The 14774-nt window shown below is 54.9% G+C and overlaps 1 protein-coding gene across 5 annotated transcripts; it reads right to left on the bottom strand.

Moving 5' to 3' along the window:
* Window positions 1-601: 601 nt before the first annotated feature.
* mphosph8 (M-phase phosphoprotein 8) lies at window positions 602-13064 on the bottom strand. Of its 5 annotated transcripts, XM_029257868.1 has the most exons (17): window positions 12666-13062; window positions 12351-12455; window positions 11456-12163; window positions 9399-9542; window positions 8575-8730; window positions 6041-7177; window positions 5876-5960; window positions 5041-5439; window positions 4690-4815; window positions 4485-4573; window positions 3543-3683; window positions 3095-3181; window positions 2419-2573; window positions 2134-2291; window positions 1860-1984; window positions 1638-1721; window positions 602-677 (listed from the first exon to the last, which is right to left on the bottom strand). In XM_029257868.1, the coding sequence occupies exons 3-17, from the start codon at window positions 11564-11566 to the stop codon at window positions 636-638; spliced, it is 3039 nt and encodes a 1012-aa protein (XP_029113701.1). In that variant the 5' UTR covers window positions 11567-12163; window positions 12351-12455; window positions 12666-13062; the 3' UTR covers window positions 602-635. The 5 variants fall into 5 exon arrangements, with proteins under 5 accessions (XP_029113701.1, XP_029113703.1, XP_029113702.1 ...); XM_029257870.1 differs by having other exon boundaries at window positions 6041-7174; window positions 12351-13064; XM_029257869.1 differs by having other exon boundaries at window positions 11456-11842; window positions 12351-13062.
* Window positions 13065-14774: the final 1710 nt, after the last annotated feature.

Below are 14774 nucleotides of genomic sequence, written 5' to 3'. Positions count from 1 at the left end.
CAAGGTGGGGGCGGTGGAGGCAAAGAACAGAGCGAGCTGCTGAAATGTTAACGATACCAGCAAACCGTGCCTTCCCTGGAATTTCCACAGCGCACCCAATCCTCTGGTCCCGGGGCAACGGGAAGGAGCACTTGACCTTTGACCCTACTAGACTGCCATATACATCTAGACCGGAGAGGCCAGATTACGAAAGACCCAGTAAGGGGAGTAACTGCAAAGTAATACATTAAAGTAACAGTATAAAGTGGAACGTGAACATTGCAGAGCTCAGGAGCAAACCCACCCCGACACAGAGCAGCCCTTGACCACCTCGAAAAGCAGCGTGAGGCCAGGAAACCAGGGCAGCAGCCAGCCTCATGTTCGTGGAAAGAGGTTTGTGAAAAAGGGCAGGATGTTGGGTCCTCACCGCCGCTGGAGCGCTGGTCCTCGCGCTGACCCCGCCCGCCACAGCTCCACCACTGCTAGGCTGAAGCTCCCAGCGAAACAATAGTGTTGACATCCAGTTACTTTGGAAACTTGGCCACCGCTCTCGTCCTGGGTGGCGCGGCCTATGGGACAAGGCTAGGGAACCGGAACACCCTAAACTTGGTCTGGACTGCGCTTGAGTGCAGCTGGACTCTGTCTGCGCACACACATCACTGCAGCTGTACTCGGTATGCGCAAATCAGCAGCTTCACCTGGAGGGGCACATAGGGAAACGAGCTCAGGTCTTGCAGACACAGGTGAGAAACTGCAAGTAGGAACACAGTATTATTATTATTAATTGAATAATAATAAGGATAATAAACCGAATAAAAATAATAATAATAATAATGCTGAACAACAAATGTGGCCTGAATTACTGCAGCTAAATAAACGTGCTGTACAAGTGTAACACGCATCACTCCAAACATTGTGGAGGTCCAGTGTCCATCCCAGAAGCGAAGGTTGCGAGGCGGAGTGCACCCAGGATGGGACACTAATCCATCACAGGGCAGTTACTTAAACATTATGGGTAATTCAGAGTAACCAGCTTGAGTTAAACAAGCAATAAGTCACTTAAAATACCCGTGTAGGGGCGCAGAACGAGGGCAACACCGGTGTGATGAAACAGGCCAAACACACAGCATGAAGGCAAATCCTCCTCCTCCCCCTCCCCCCTCCTACAGGTCTGTCAAGCTGTGGTGGTGTAGGAGGAGGACTCCTGATCCCTCACGCTCCAGCTGAGTCATCAACTACATCCTCATGCGAGTTATGCAAAAGATGCATTAAACGATTATTAATTATTAATTTCTGTGGAATACTCTCTTTTTTAATCCACCTTCCCTCTTGCGAGCGCTCAAACATTTCACAACATTTTACTTTCATCAGTCCAAATTCAATTTTGCGATTAGAAAGGCACGTCGGATACTACGCAAACATGTAGTTTACTGCACTTGGAATCTTGTGACCAATTCCATCAACTGCTGAATCACAGCAAAACAATTAAAAGCTCAGATGGATCGAGAGCCACAACATAAGAGCACTGTGCCAGGCGAAGGGCTGCGACCTGCTGTCCCCCCCAGGGCTGCGAGTCAGATCACCCTCCAGAAGCACAGCAGTGCCCATTTGTTGGCCCAGCGCTCAAGTGAAAGGCCTGCGATCGACAGCCGTCTCACCTTGGCAGTGGGGGCCTCGGCCAGGCGGATGAAGAGCTTATTGGGACCCGGGACTGGGCTGAACGAATAGATGAAGTGGCTGTCCTGGAACGCGCACACACACACACACACACACACACACGTGTAAAACCATCAACATAGCTTATTAAAAATGCAGGAACTGCGGGCAAATCTAGCGGTGGCGTGCTCCTGTGAGCCGGATCCACAACCCCCACGACTCACCAGGAAGATGGGCAGCTGGAACTTGTCATTGAGCACGACGGCATGGACACTGCAGGGCCCACAGAGCCTTGCTGAGATCACACTCTGGAAGTTGGCATGGAAGATGAAGAGGAGGATGCCTGACCCTGGAGAGATGGGGGGGAGTGAGAGAGAGCGAGCGAGCGAGCGAGCGAGCGGCAGGGAGGGGCTGAGCCGAGTGCAGGATCCACACACTAACGCATTCTGCTTGAAGGGCACGTGTGTGAGTGTGTTTGGGCGTGCACGCTGTCCTCACCCTCCGCAGGACTGTGTAATGGCGCCTTGTAGTTAAACTCCCGGGAGAAGTCGGGACCTTCGCAGAGCCGGTGACAGGCCAGAGGAAAGACAGGTTCCAGCACGGCCAGCCGCGTCTCGAAGTACGCCCGGATGGTTTCCTCGGCAACGCTCGACAGCCTGCACTCGAGTGTGTAGAGAGGAGAGGGGAGAGAAGAGAGGAGATGGGGTGAGGTGTGGGTCCGCACACATCCCTGCCGAGAGCGAATCCTCTTGGACCCAGACGCCCCACTGAGCGCACACTCACGTGTCCATGTGCTCCTTGATGAGCTCATACACGGAGATGTTGTTGTTGAGCTTGGCAAAGTGCAGGGCGTTGGTCTGATGCTTGGACAGGATGTTGCAGTCAGCACCGTACTCGAGCAGCAGGCGCACGATGTCCACGTTCCCCCTCTTACACGCCTGCAACGCAGTACGTTCGCAAAGAAAGGGATTAACGGCAGACACGGGCGAGTCACGTTACCAAGATGTGTCACCGGTACGGGACGACACGTAGAGCCTTGAGCATCGATTCGCTGCGTGGCGCTTAGAGAGCGACTCCGCCGTGCTGTTCTCGAGAGCCACATCATCTCCACATGTGAACTGTTTATCCTCTAGAGGAACTTCCGGAGTTGAGCCTTCAAAGCACGAGGCAGCAGGAGGATTTTCTTCCAGGAAGAAGGCGAGCCACCCCCTGCAGACAGCGCAGAGCCGACCGGTACGACCGCAGCGCATACAGCGTTCACTGCTCTCACTGGGGAGGACAGCTCCACTCCTGCTGTTGGGCTGCTTTGTGTTCCCATTACTACTCTGTACTCTGATAAATACTTTCCTTGTCATTCCAAAATAGGCCTTCGCTAAAGGTTCTCCTCAGTACCACGGTCCCTTCCATCATTGGTCCGCATCTCTGTTGTGCCTCGACCCTGAATCCGACGCAAACGCACCTTCATGAGGGCCGTTTCGCCGCTCAGCGTCTGGGCGTTGACCAAAGCCCCGGCCTCCAGCAGAATGGCCACCGTCGTGAGGAAGTTCTGATGGACAGAGGGAGGGAGGAAAACAGGAATCCGGTTAGATGAAGGAGAGTGACAAAACACACCCCACATGAGGGAAATGAAACAACATCTGCAACTGAGTCCGAAAGAAAGAGAGCCTCCACTCTGGAGCCAAAAGCAAACATCTTTCTAGTGACATTTCTGTCTCGTCGTCATTGTCAGCCGCAGCAGGACGAAGCAGGAAAGGAAAGCGCAGCGGACACCGTACGTTCTCAGCAGCATCAACGAACGCACAGGTGAATGAAGACGAGACAAAGAGGCAAGGCGCAGGGGCACCAGGAGGGCGGCGACGTGGAGCAAACGTTCGACCGAGCAAGGAGGAGGACGGTCCGCCAGGTACCTTCTCCGCAGCGTGCATGAGCGCGGTGCTGCCGTTCTTTTGCCGCGCGTTCACCCGCACGCCCTTCTTGATGAGCAGCCGCAGGATGTCGTCCTGCCCCCCGGCCGCCGCCAGCATCGCCAGGGACATCCCGCTCGAGTCCTGCGGCGGGGGGGCATCAGCATTAGCGTTCATCTCCCGACCGCATCATCCATCCTATCCTTCCCACCTTAGTCGGCCCACTTTGTGCTTCGCACGAACCATTTCCCTAACTGGACATGGAGCCTGTTTCTTTCTTTCCTTCAAGAGCCCCGAATTAAGATGATGATCATCATTCACTCATTTGTACATCTTCTCCTGCTTTTTGAATGAAAACCGCCCTTTAGTTTAGCGGTCCGTCCCACATCAGTCACACGTGACTCTCCCATTACCCTTCCTATCCATTTCCGAGTCCCGACGTTTGGTCGCAACGTCCAACACGTGGGCTGACCACACTACCGCAAAGGACCGTATGTCTTCTTCAGTCTCAGCGTTTGTGTGTCCAGCAGCAACTGTGCTTTGCTTACAAAACATTGTCTGCGATTCCCTTTTTTTATTTACCTCATATTTAATATTACTAACAAGCAAAAACATCATCATTCATTCATGAATACAGTAGACTATTTACTCTATATTTGTATCCACACGAATAATGTGTACTCTACCATTATTTTAACATGAATCGTGAGAATAGCTGATTATATAACGAAGCCGTTATGTAACATCATTCATGCATTTGTGTGCATTATATATCACGCATGCAAATTGTCTGTAAAGGTTCCAATAATACAGCATAAGGGAATTTTCGACAGGGTCACGTGAGCAGTTTTGGGCCCAACAACTGTTTGGGCTCTTTGAGTAGTGCATCTACATTGCTGCCACACACACACACACACACACACACACACAGAGAACACAGCGTACCTCCTGATCCAGATTGTAGTCCTCTTTGGAATTAAGGGCCAGCTTCACAGCCAGGTAGTCGCCGCTCTTCACAGCGTCACGAAGCTCAGCTGGAGTGGGGGTGGAAGGAAAGAGCTCTCAAACACTGGATGGAAGGGTGCATCCACTTGCAAGGGGACGTGATGGCAGTGGAGAGACTGTGCGCGTGTGCGTCTCTCTCACTCACTAGGTGATATCGTTGTTGCGCCAGATAAGTCCTCGTCTTCCCCGTTCAGGTGTTTCTGAAAGTCCTCCAGTGTCATCCAGTCCAGCTTGAGGTCCACGCCCAGGTTTAGAGATGCCTGTCCCCTGTCTGTAACACGTGTGTATGAGAGCAGAGACCAGGAGACGCCGTCACAGCGTAAGCACTTCCCACGCGTGGCTGCAGTCAGGCACCGGGAGCAGCGACCGAGAGGGACAACGATGTTCTCCCTGTCAGCAGGCGTGTGAACGTATCGAAAACACTCTTCTACGGCGCTTTGGCCTGAACTGCACCCATCGTCCCTACGAGTAGCATGAGGAATGTGGCGAGCGGTACCTGGGCCTTTGTCGGCATGCGTGGGCGGCTCCCGCGGTTCTCGCCCGTCGTCGCAAGCGATGTAGAGGCGTGGCTCGCTGTCCTCCCTTTTCCTCTTCTTTTCCTTCCACCTCCCCGCCGCCGCTCCGCCCACATCCTCCGATGCATCCGGGGACGTCACCGTGGCTGCGGCCCCCGCAGCTCTTTTGTCCCGCTGCTCGGCGCGCGCCTCCTCCGCCCTCGCCCTGCACTCCCGGGGGTCGCCCGACGGGGTTCTCATCCTGGCCGGGGCCTCGTCCGCCCTCTCCTCCTTTTCCGGCAGCCGACTCCGAGCGTCAGGCTTCTCCCTGCCCTCGGGCGAGCGCTCGCCCCTCGCCCGCCTCTCCTCGCCCTCCGTCACACAGTGGGTGGGCTGCGGGGCTGCAGGGGCCAGAGCACGGACACGCAACACACACCCCGTCAGCCGGGCTCTGCGCCCACCACCATTACACACACCCACACAAACTGTCTTCAGTTTTTTCTTTCTCCCCCCCCACGCATTACACATTTTTACTAAGACAGCTGGTATCGTAATGGCTAGAGCTACTTTGGAGTTACCCGCCTTTGGAGTCAAAAGTTCCACCTCTGGCTGCAGTACACTTAGAGCACGGTACTTACCCTACATTGCTCCAGCTGTACAAATAGGTAAATCAGTGTAAGACACTTTGAAGAAAAGCATCTGCTAAATGAATACGTGTAAGTGTGCCATCTCACTTCAGAGCAACTACCCTGGAGGAGATGCCTTCTGAGGGCAAAGCGCCACCTGCTGCCCGGTGGCCTACAGCGCGTGACTCACACCGCAAATCGACAACCTTACCCTCGGGGCTCTTGGCATCCCGGTGGTCCAGCCTGCTCGCCGGACACTCCTTCACTTTCACCTTCTTCTCAGGCTTCCCCGCCGTCTGGAGCAGAAAATACAATGAAAGTTCAAGCAACCGCGGTCCTTAAGGAGGCGGCGGAGAGGAAGGCGGCGGAGATGCACCTTTGCGCTGGGAACACGGTTGTGCTCTCCGCGGTTCTCGGCCACGTGCAGCGTCTGCCTTCGAGGAACTCGGTCTTTGGCCTCACAGTTCAGCAGGAACTTCTCAAACAGATTCGTGGAGGGGGAGTCCTTCTCCGGCGTGTCCTTCTGCTTCTTCGCACCCGCGGCCGGGCCCGCTCCGTCCTGCTTGGACTCGTCGCTGTCCTTCGGGCGCGTGCCGCTGCCGCTCGGGGGAGCGGCCCTCTGGGCCCCGCCCTCCTGCCCTTTGCCCTTGATTTTGCGCTGGACGGAGGCGGCGTCGCCCGAGTCGGACGAGAGGAGGACGTGCTCGTCCTCGACGCTGCCCAGGCCCGTCCTGCTCAGACTGCGCGCGCTCATCAGGCTCTTGAGCTTCTGCTGGGCGGTCTCCCGCAGAGGGGGCGTGGCCTCGCACGGCGACGCTTGGTGCTGCTGCAGTTTCTTGCTCTTCTTCTCACGGATCAAGTTCTTGATGCCCTGCAGCTTCAAACCCTCCGCCTTGCTCCTCCTCTGCTTGGCTTTGGCCTCGGCCTCCTTGGAGGGGCCCTCCGGGGGCTCCAGGCTCTCCGTGGCCGTCGTGTCATCCGTCTGCAAGCTGGCCGACTCCGAAGGGGCCTCGCTCTGTCGATCGTCCTCGGCGGCGGCAGCCAGTGCCGCTCCCTCTTCCTCCTCGGTGGAGGTGAGCGAGCACCGCTGTTCCTTCCTCTTGGGTGTCCTCTTCTTGCCCTCCGCTCTGCTCTCCTTTCTGAGCTTCCCTCCATCCCTCGGCTTCTCCTTCACGACACGCTTGGGGGCCACGGGGACGTCCTCGTCGTCCTCGTCCTCCAGCGCAACGGGCCGCTTCTTGGTCTGGATCGTCTTTTTGGGCGCCGGCTCCGTCTCCGCCCCCTCCGACTCGTTCCCGTCGGACTCGGGTCCCGGCAGCGGCTTCCACTTGTCCTTCTCCTTCCTTCGCCTCTTCTTCTTCTTGTCTCTCCTCAAGGTGTCCGGAGACTCCTCCGCCTCCGCCTTCGACTTCTTCTTTTTCTTCTTCTTCTTCAGCGACGCCTCCTCCTGCTTGTTCTTGTCACCCTCGCTCTCCGAGTCGGCGTCGAACAGGTCGCTCTTCATCGGCAGCTTCTAGCGTAAGGGGAGAGAACAGAGGCGGAAGACGAGTCACTGTACAGAGGGCCCAGGGTTCGAGGATTCCATTCACAGCTTCACTTTCATGCAGAACCACTTCCCATGAGGCGACGGGCCAATCGCCAAACTCCGTTGGAACACCCTCGGCTCATCGCCATTCGCCACGTGAACACGCCAGTATCGCCGTTTCTGTTTCTAAACAAGGAAGGTAAGAGAACGCAGCGACCGCTTGTTCGGCGATATCATGTGCGAGGTAGTTGGGGTGGGGTGGGGTGGGGGCTGTTCTAGAACCTGAGCCACCATCAGCCAGAGAGGCTGCAAAAGATCAAACCTCTCAGTGGCGCCATGAGCCCCAAGCTCTTCCCATGATCCTTTGCGCTCTGGTGTCTCATTGCAGGCTTCGAGGACGCAGTACATGGATGAAGGGGGAGAGGGGAGTGGGCTCAGCAACATGCCTTTCCCCTGCAGGGCCAACGCATGGGTTCGGGGGGGTGGGGGGTGTCAACGTCCTTGGAGACAGTCACTTCTCACTGTGTTATTACAGCAAAGTGAGGAACCTTCAGTTACACAAGCGGGTCACAAGTGGACCTTCGGTGACCTTCTAGTGACAACTGATATGAAAACCCTTACTGTGGCTCTGGGTACAAGAGTCACCTTCTTCCCCCCCGGAGCACCAAAGAGAACCGTTATTAACAACAACAACAACAAGTGGACACAAGCACCCAACAGCAGGGGGAGACTGACACTTCAGGAAGTATCAGCGTAAACACAGCTCATTACATTGTCTTTTTTAATGTACATACAGTATATAATTAACCACATCGAATATGAGAACGATGTTCAAAGGGCTGTTTTCTGCCATCACTCTGAGGCTCGTTTTCCCCAAACTCCCGTAAGGGGAGGGGGAGCATTTGTACGACATTTAAAACAGTTCCACGAGCATCTCTGTCATTTCTCTAACTCATTTAAATTAAAACGGGCCAAGCAATGCAGGGATTGTGGTTTGCGCGCGCGCACGCACACGCACACACACACACACACACACACACACACACACACACGTCATTTCAGAAATGCAAACACTCCCCAGCAAGATCTTTGATCTCCCGCCAAAAAACTAAAATTGAGCATAGTGTTAATCTAATAAAGGCCTGGAAAGGAACACGAGTGGAAAGACTACACACACACACACACACGCACACGGGACTCTGCCCCTGCAAACACTCTAGGACTCTACTAACACAACAGCCACCGCAAGCTGCTGCTCCTCCACCCTCACAGACTAGCACCGCACAAAGCACGCACAAACACGGCCATGCGAGCCCCGCCCACGCCACGGGGAAGGGGGAGGGGGCACAGAAGTGGGCGGAGCTCAGGTACGGCCAGGCTCTTACCTCTGAGGGTGGGTCTCTCTGTGACCCACTGGGATCGCCTGACACCTCCTCCTCCTTCTCCTGCTCCTGGGGGGTTCCCACAATGCCCTGGGGCGCGGCTGCCTGCGGGTGACCCGTCTGCCCTGCACTAGAGCCTACCGCCTGCCCTTGCTCCACCTGTGTTTCATTTCCAGAGATTTCACAGAGGTTAGAGGGCATGCGAGGGGGGCGTGGCTTCAGCCTGTCGGGGGGAGGGGGGTGCGATTCGCGCGGCAGCATGGAGGGAGGGATGGGGGGATGGGAAGGTGTACCCCTGCGCCAGTGCATACTGGGAAACCATTACACTGCAGGATGTGCAAACAGCGCAAAGCTGTCCAGCAGCCCAGGATCAACACACCGTTCTTCCTCCATCAAGAACACGGAAGCATAACAACTCGACCCGAAGCCGTTCGCCACCGGGGTCCCGACCGGAACATAACAGTCGCCTGGACACAAGTATCAGCGCTTTACTGCTGTTGTTTCTTTAATGCTGGAAAGACATAAAATAACAATAACTGACCCTGAATGCTGTGGCAAAACCCCACCTTCTGCTGACTACCTCACCCCCTCCCCATCTTGGCCCCGCCCAGAAAAAGTACACTGCCTAACCCCAGGCCCCGCCCACTGGGCAAGAGCTTAAGCTGGAACGGACGCCTCCAGATAACGGTGAGGAGGATGGTGGAAACTCATCTGGGATTGGTGCCCGGACGGGAGCCGGAGACACCCCCGCCCGCCAGCCCGCCCTCTTCCCCCACCACACCGGTATCAGACATGACCTCGATGACCCGGAGGAGGCGGAGACTCACCGGCACCGTGTCCTTCTTGCTCTCGGCCACCCTGTGCCGGAAGGCGAGCAGCACCTCTCGGCAGTCCTCCAGGTGGGCCTCCGGCTCCCACGTGTCCTCATCAGACGTGTAGTTCTTCCAGCGCACACGGTACTGCACCTCCCCCTGCGGGACATGGGCACGCAGGGGTCAAAGGTCAGGATGGGGGGTTCCACGCGGCTCTATTTCTGCAGACGAACTGCGCCGTGGGTGCAGAGCAACACCTTGCGGCAAGCCTGGATCGCTCCTGAGCACGGGTTCGAAGGATGGGAGCGGTGTATTGGGAGTGTACTGGGCCCATGTGACTAACCGCGGCACGAGCAACACACACAGGCGCGCGCACACACACACACACACGTGTACACACACACCTAGGGAGCAACTCCATCAACCTGCATACACATAAGGAAAGTTCCAGAATGGACCTACACTTTCTCCCACTGAGAGATTGTCATTTAGTGGACTTTTGGAACCTCTTGTACAAAAAAAATCAGGACAGGACCCCCCCCCCGGAAATCACTGCTGTGCAATTAAATATTTCCCTTCAATCGCCATCATCACGGACACCTGCAGCGACATCACGGACACCTGCAGCGACATAAGTGTTTAGCAGCTCGTCTCACACCGTCTGTCCTCACACGCGGCGAGCAGGACGGGGCTCAACACACCGGTGCTGCGGAGTCGGGGTCGGAAGCAACTACTGGGTTACTGGAGTCGGAGTCGAAGGTTTTGTGGACCGACTCCAGAGCCGTGCCACACACACAGAGCCGGTCGCAGAGGCCCACGGTCCCACCAACAGGACGACGGAGCTGGGCACCTCTCCAGCACGCACAGCCAAATACAAACAAACAAACAAAGCACCTGCGACGCTGTCCTGCAGACGTGGGGCCGTCGGGGAGCGTGTTCACACAGGGGCCCTACAATGTCAGGACTGTGCAAGAGTGTGTGTGCGTGCGCAAAGTGAAAGGTGTCTCTATTCAAGCCACCCCCCCAGTGTGTGTGTGTGTGTGTGTGTATATAAAGGTCCTCAGAGAATCAGCCAGGCAGGACAGCTGCCAGCACTTGCTAACTGAGGCCACAGCCACACACCTCCTCCTCCAGACAGGGAGCGCGTGTGTGTGTGTGTGTGCACGCACGCACATATTTATCGCTGCGATGACGACAGCACACACACACACAGCTCTCTGGCACTTGCTCACTCACTCTGAAGAGCTCAACCTTTTTTTTTTTTTTTTTTAACCAGTGTTACAGATTCCCCCCCCCCCAAAAGAAACAGACACACACAAGTGCACAAACACACAGGTTTCACGTGACGCCGCCATGGTAGACCCTCTCGTGACGACGGAGTACCGTGGAACCCCCCCATTGCAGCGCGACATGATGTCTGGGGTGTGCCAGAAGACCTGGGGGGGGGGGGGTCCTATCAGCTCATAACTGTTGTGCAACATGTCTGTTGGGCACTGTTCCTGTGTGTGTGTGTGCGCTGAGGCCTCTGATGTTCTACTGTACAACTAGTGGTGGTGGTGGGCAGGGGCCAGGAGGGAAAACCTCAGTCACAGGAAAACAGAGCTGGGAGGCCAGGAAACAAACAAACAAACAAACAAACAAACAAACAAACAGCTCGCTGTCTGAGTGCGGAACACTTTCAATTTCTACGCGCTGCGCAGTGAAATTAAGTCTCATCGAGTGACGTCACTACTAGCGCCTCGCTCCCGGGGCCCTGTGTCTGTGTGCGCGCGCGCGCGCGTGAGTGCGTGCACTGCTGTCACTCACCACACAGCCTCCGCTCGGACTCGACGTCTGCAGCGAGAGCGCTCGCAGAGCGGTGCGCGGGTAGAAACGCGTCAGGTGACGAGTTCAAGCACCGCTGGCTCGAGCGGCCGCTCGCTGGCAGGACACTCTCTTTCTTTTTCTCTCTCTCTCTCGCTCTTTCTCTTGCCCCCCCCTCGGGGCGGCTGCAGCAGGAAGCGGCTCCCGACCCCCCAGCTCTCCGGCTCCCCGACCCCGGCGCGGCCCTCCGGCGGCGCTCGCTCGCTCACCTTCTGCACTCGCATGTCAATAATCTTCTCCACCTCGTACACATCGCCCTCGTCGTCCTGCTCGCTGTCGCCGGGCTCCGCTCTTTCGGCTCCCGCACACGGAACCTCCATCTCCGCAGGTCTTCGATCGTCCGCGCCTTTATTTTACCCTCGAAACGAACTTCTGCGCGTCCCCGAACGCTCGCGCCCGCACCCCCGCTCAGGCCGCGCGCTCTGGGCAAGCGCTAGTTTTTTCCGCTCCGGCACGGAGGGGCGGGACCAAGCGTGCGCTCGTCCAAAGGGGCTGGCAATCGTGACGTGCCCCCAGCCAATCGCGTGACGAGATACGGCACAGAGGGGCGGAGCCAGGGCTAGCTCGGTTGCGTCGCAGAGGGGATACCGGCGGAACTGGAACGAGATAACAGGAGAGCTTTTTCCGCTCCAGCACACAGGGGCGGGGTCAGGAGCTCGTTTGGCTCAAGAGGCGGGCCATTAAGGCCTGGCTGCAGCCAATCAGACAAAACGATCCAAAGAGCGGCATCAAAGCGAACCAATACCGTCACAGGACGTAAAGCAGGTGCAATTGCGTCAGTGGGGGATAGTTTAGTGGGCACAGTTGGTTACAGTTTGAACTAGAAGGTCTTTGCGCACTTTAGGGCAGTAATACTCTGGTGCAGATGCGGCAGCTGGTGGGGTTGTCTTGGATCCAGTGGTCGCCAGAAAATCAGCCTTGGCGTTAAGAAATATAGATAATAAAGAATATAATATTAACTATATAGAAATATAGTTAAATTCTCTCCCTGATGTAGTTGTAGTTAAAAATATATCTGTATATACATCAGCGAGAGAACTAAAGACAATTTTATAGCGTCATCATCTTCACAGGAAAAAAGTGTATTCACGTGATGAAACTAACCTGCAATCCACTCTTCAAAAGAGTGTCAAGTTATCGTGTCAGTGATGGGAAGCTCATGATTTGTTTACAAACAACAGCCATTTCAGATGAACCTCACTGATGGGTCTTGAGAGGCAGAAAAAAAAAAACACGGTTAGACAACAGAGCAGAGTGACTAGAACAGGTCGAGGCCCCCGCAAACGGCCTGGATCAGCTGTGCCCAAGGATTCATAATGACCTGTTGTCTGTCTGGATCTGCAATTCACCCACAGAATTTGGGCCAGTTTTCAGATTTTATGTCGGATTATTGCGTATCATCAAATATTTTTTCATTACCGTTTCAGTCCGTTAAAATGAGCGGCGCCCCTCCCGTGAACGTGGTCAATCAACAAGCAGCAGGATAGGTTTGCAGCGCCAAGCGACCGGTTGCTAGGCAACGCCGCCGCGCTGAGCACCGCCGCAAACCAGGCAACGCCTCACCGCGCTGACGTCATCTGTTGACGCTCGTCGAAGGTACCGCTTTCCTGCCGCGAGAGCAGTTCGCCCATCGGCAAACAGCACGATTAATATATTTATTCCAGCGGCTCCGCGGTTATTCTCATTGTACTATAGTAAATAGCAGGGCACTGAGCCAGAACCAGCAGTTCTATTTCCGGAATTTCTACCTTCATTTACTTACTGTCTCGCTTTCTTTGTTCCACCTACTACCCCTCAGTGGCTATATTATTATATATAGTATATATTTAGCTATGATTCCAAAATATTCTTGAGACCCATGTTTATATATGCCGGAACGGGTGAGCGTTTTAGGAATTTAAACGTAACTGTTCCGCTGAAGCCTTTGTCCAAGGAGACGCCAGTCCAGTCTCGGGTATGAACACATGGGGGGGGGGGGGGGGGGTCCCGCGGGGTTCAAGGGCGTCTTTCCTGTAGTAAAATCGCGCTGCGTTCAGCACTTGAGCGCCCGCCGCCGCCATCTAGCGGCGAGATGGAGCGACGCTCAGATTTTACTCGCACGCTCGCACGCACGCACGCACGCACGCACGCACGCACGCACCGCTTGTCCCAAGCGGGGTCACAGCGAGCCGGAGCCTAACCCGACAACAGAGGGCGTAAGGCTGAAGGGGGAGGGGACACACCCAGGACGGGCCAGTCCATCGCAAGGCGCCCCAAGCAGGACTCGAACCCCAGGCCCACTGGAGAGCAGGACCCAGCCAAACTCGTTGCACCACCAAACCCCCTGCTCCTGCTGCTGCTGCTGCTGCTGCTGCAATGTATCTTTTTTCAAATCATTAATATCTCACATGTAACAGTCAATAAAATGCTGCCACGGGTGTCATTTGGTACTGTTGGCAATGGTGTGCGGCATTACTGTGGTAAAGTTTTGCAAATGTTCCCAATGAACACAACACACATTTGTCTGTGAGCATTTAAACATTCCTGCTTCCAAGTGTGGAAACACTAATATTTCATTTTTAATACAGCATCGCACAGCTGCACTGCGTTCCCCCGCTTTATTTAGAACAGAATCCCGCCTGCGGGGCCCCCAGGGCCTGGAGGTGTTGGAGAGGCCAGTCGAACCCCTGCCAGAACCTTCCAGACTAAAGTCTCATTAACAACTGCCTGGCTGCTTTAATTCACCATGAATTTGTTCAGCAGAACTGGGGTTATGAGTGACGTTACCAGGTTTTTCACACCATAGATGAGCGGCGAGAGGGGAAAAAACAGATGTGGAGTAATGTTCATAAAAATGTTCAACTAAGATAGGAGAAATTAAGGATCGAAGAGTCACCTTTTATTTTTAGACCTTGTTCTACAACAGGCGGCACCTTCCCAAAAATACTTCATGCATTGGATACATTAAGGGCGAATAACATGCAGTATTTTTACTGCAGTGCGACACGTTACTCGCAGGACACCGATATCTGCTGTGTGTCTCAGGCTGTTTTTAAAAAATACCACGTTTATAGGAAAAGGGGGTGTGGTGGCGCAGCGGGTTTGACCAGTGCCTGCTGGGTAGTGTGTCTGGGGTTCAAATCCCCCTGGGGTGCTCTGCGATGGAGTGGTGCGCCGTTGGGCCACCACCCCACCCAGGACAAGCGGCTGTTGACGATGGATGGATGGATGGATGGACGGACGGACGGACAGATGGACGGATGGACAGACAGCACCCCCATAGGTGTTCAACACAACTGCACAGTTTGTCGTTGTACCGTCATCCAAAAGCCTGGGGGGTCTCATAAAAAATTAAACTATCAAAAGGCTGAATTACATGTGTCTTTTGGTAAAAATATCAACTGTTGGGATTATTCTTGAAATTTCATTTCAAATTCTGCTTTTGCTGCTGCTTTCCAAGCCAGACACACAGGCCTACCTGCACCAAGCAGGTAAAAAAGTGAAATATATGTAAAAAACATGGTAAAACACATCCTGAAAAGAAGGGCT

The sequence above is a fragment of the Scleropages formosus genome, chromosome 14 (genome assembly GCF_900964775.1).
Source record: "Scleropages formosus chromosome 14, fSclFor1.1, whole genome shotgun sequence".
NCBI classification, from domain to species: domain Eukaryota; kingdom Metazoa; phylum Chordata; class Actinopteri; order Osteoglossiformes; family Osteoglossidae; genus Scleropages; species Scleropages formosus.
Note: the sequence above shows the minus strand (reverse complement) of the source record. Positions and strands in the feature narration are given on the sequence as shown.

Bases quoted from the DNA above. Each gene is read 5' to 3' on its own strand.
- mphosph8 (XM_029257869.1), bottom strand. From the start codon at position 11,566: ATGGAGGTTCCGTGTGCGGGAGCCGAAAGAGCGGAGCCCGGCGACAGC. The intron at 3,182-3,542 runs GTACCTGGCGGA...TCTGTCCATCAG, and splicing joins TCATGCACGCTGCGGAGAAG to AACTTCCTCACGACGGTGGC. The intron at 678-1,637 runs GTGAGACGGCTG...GTGCCCCTCCAG, and splicing joins CCGAGGCCCCCACTGCCAAG to GTGAAGCTGCTGATTTGCGC.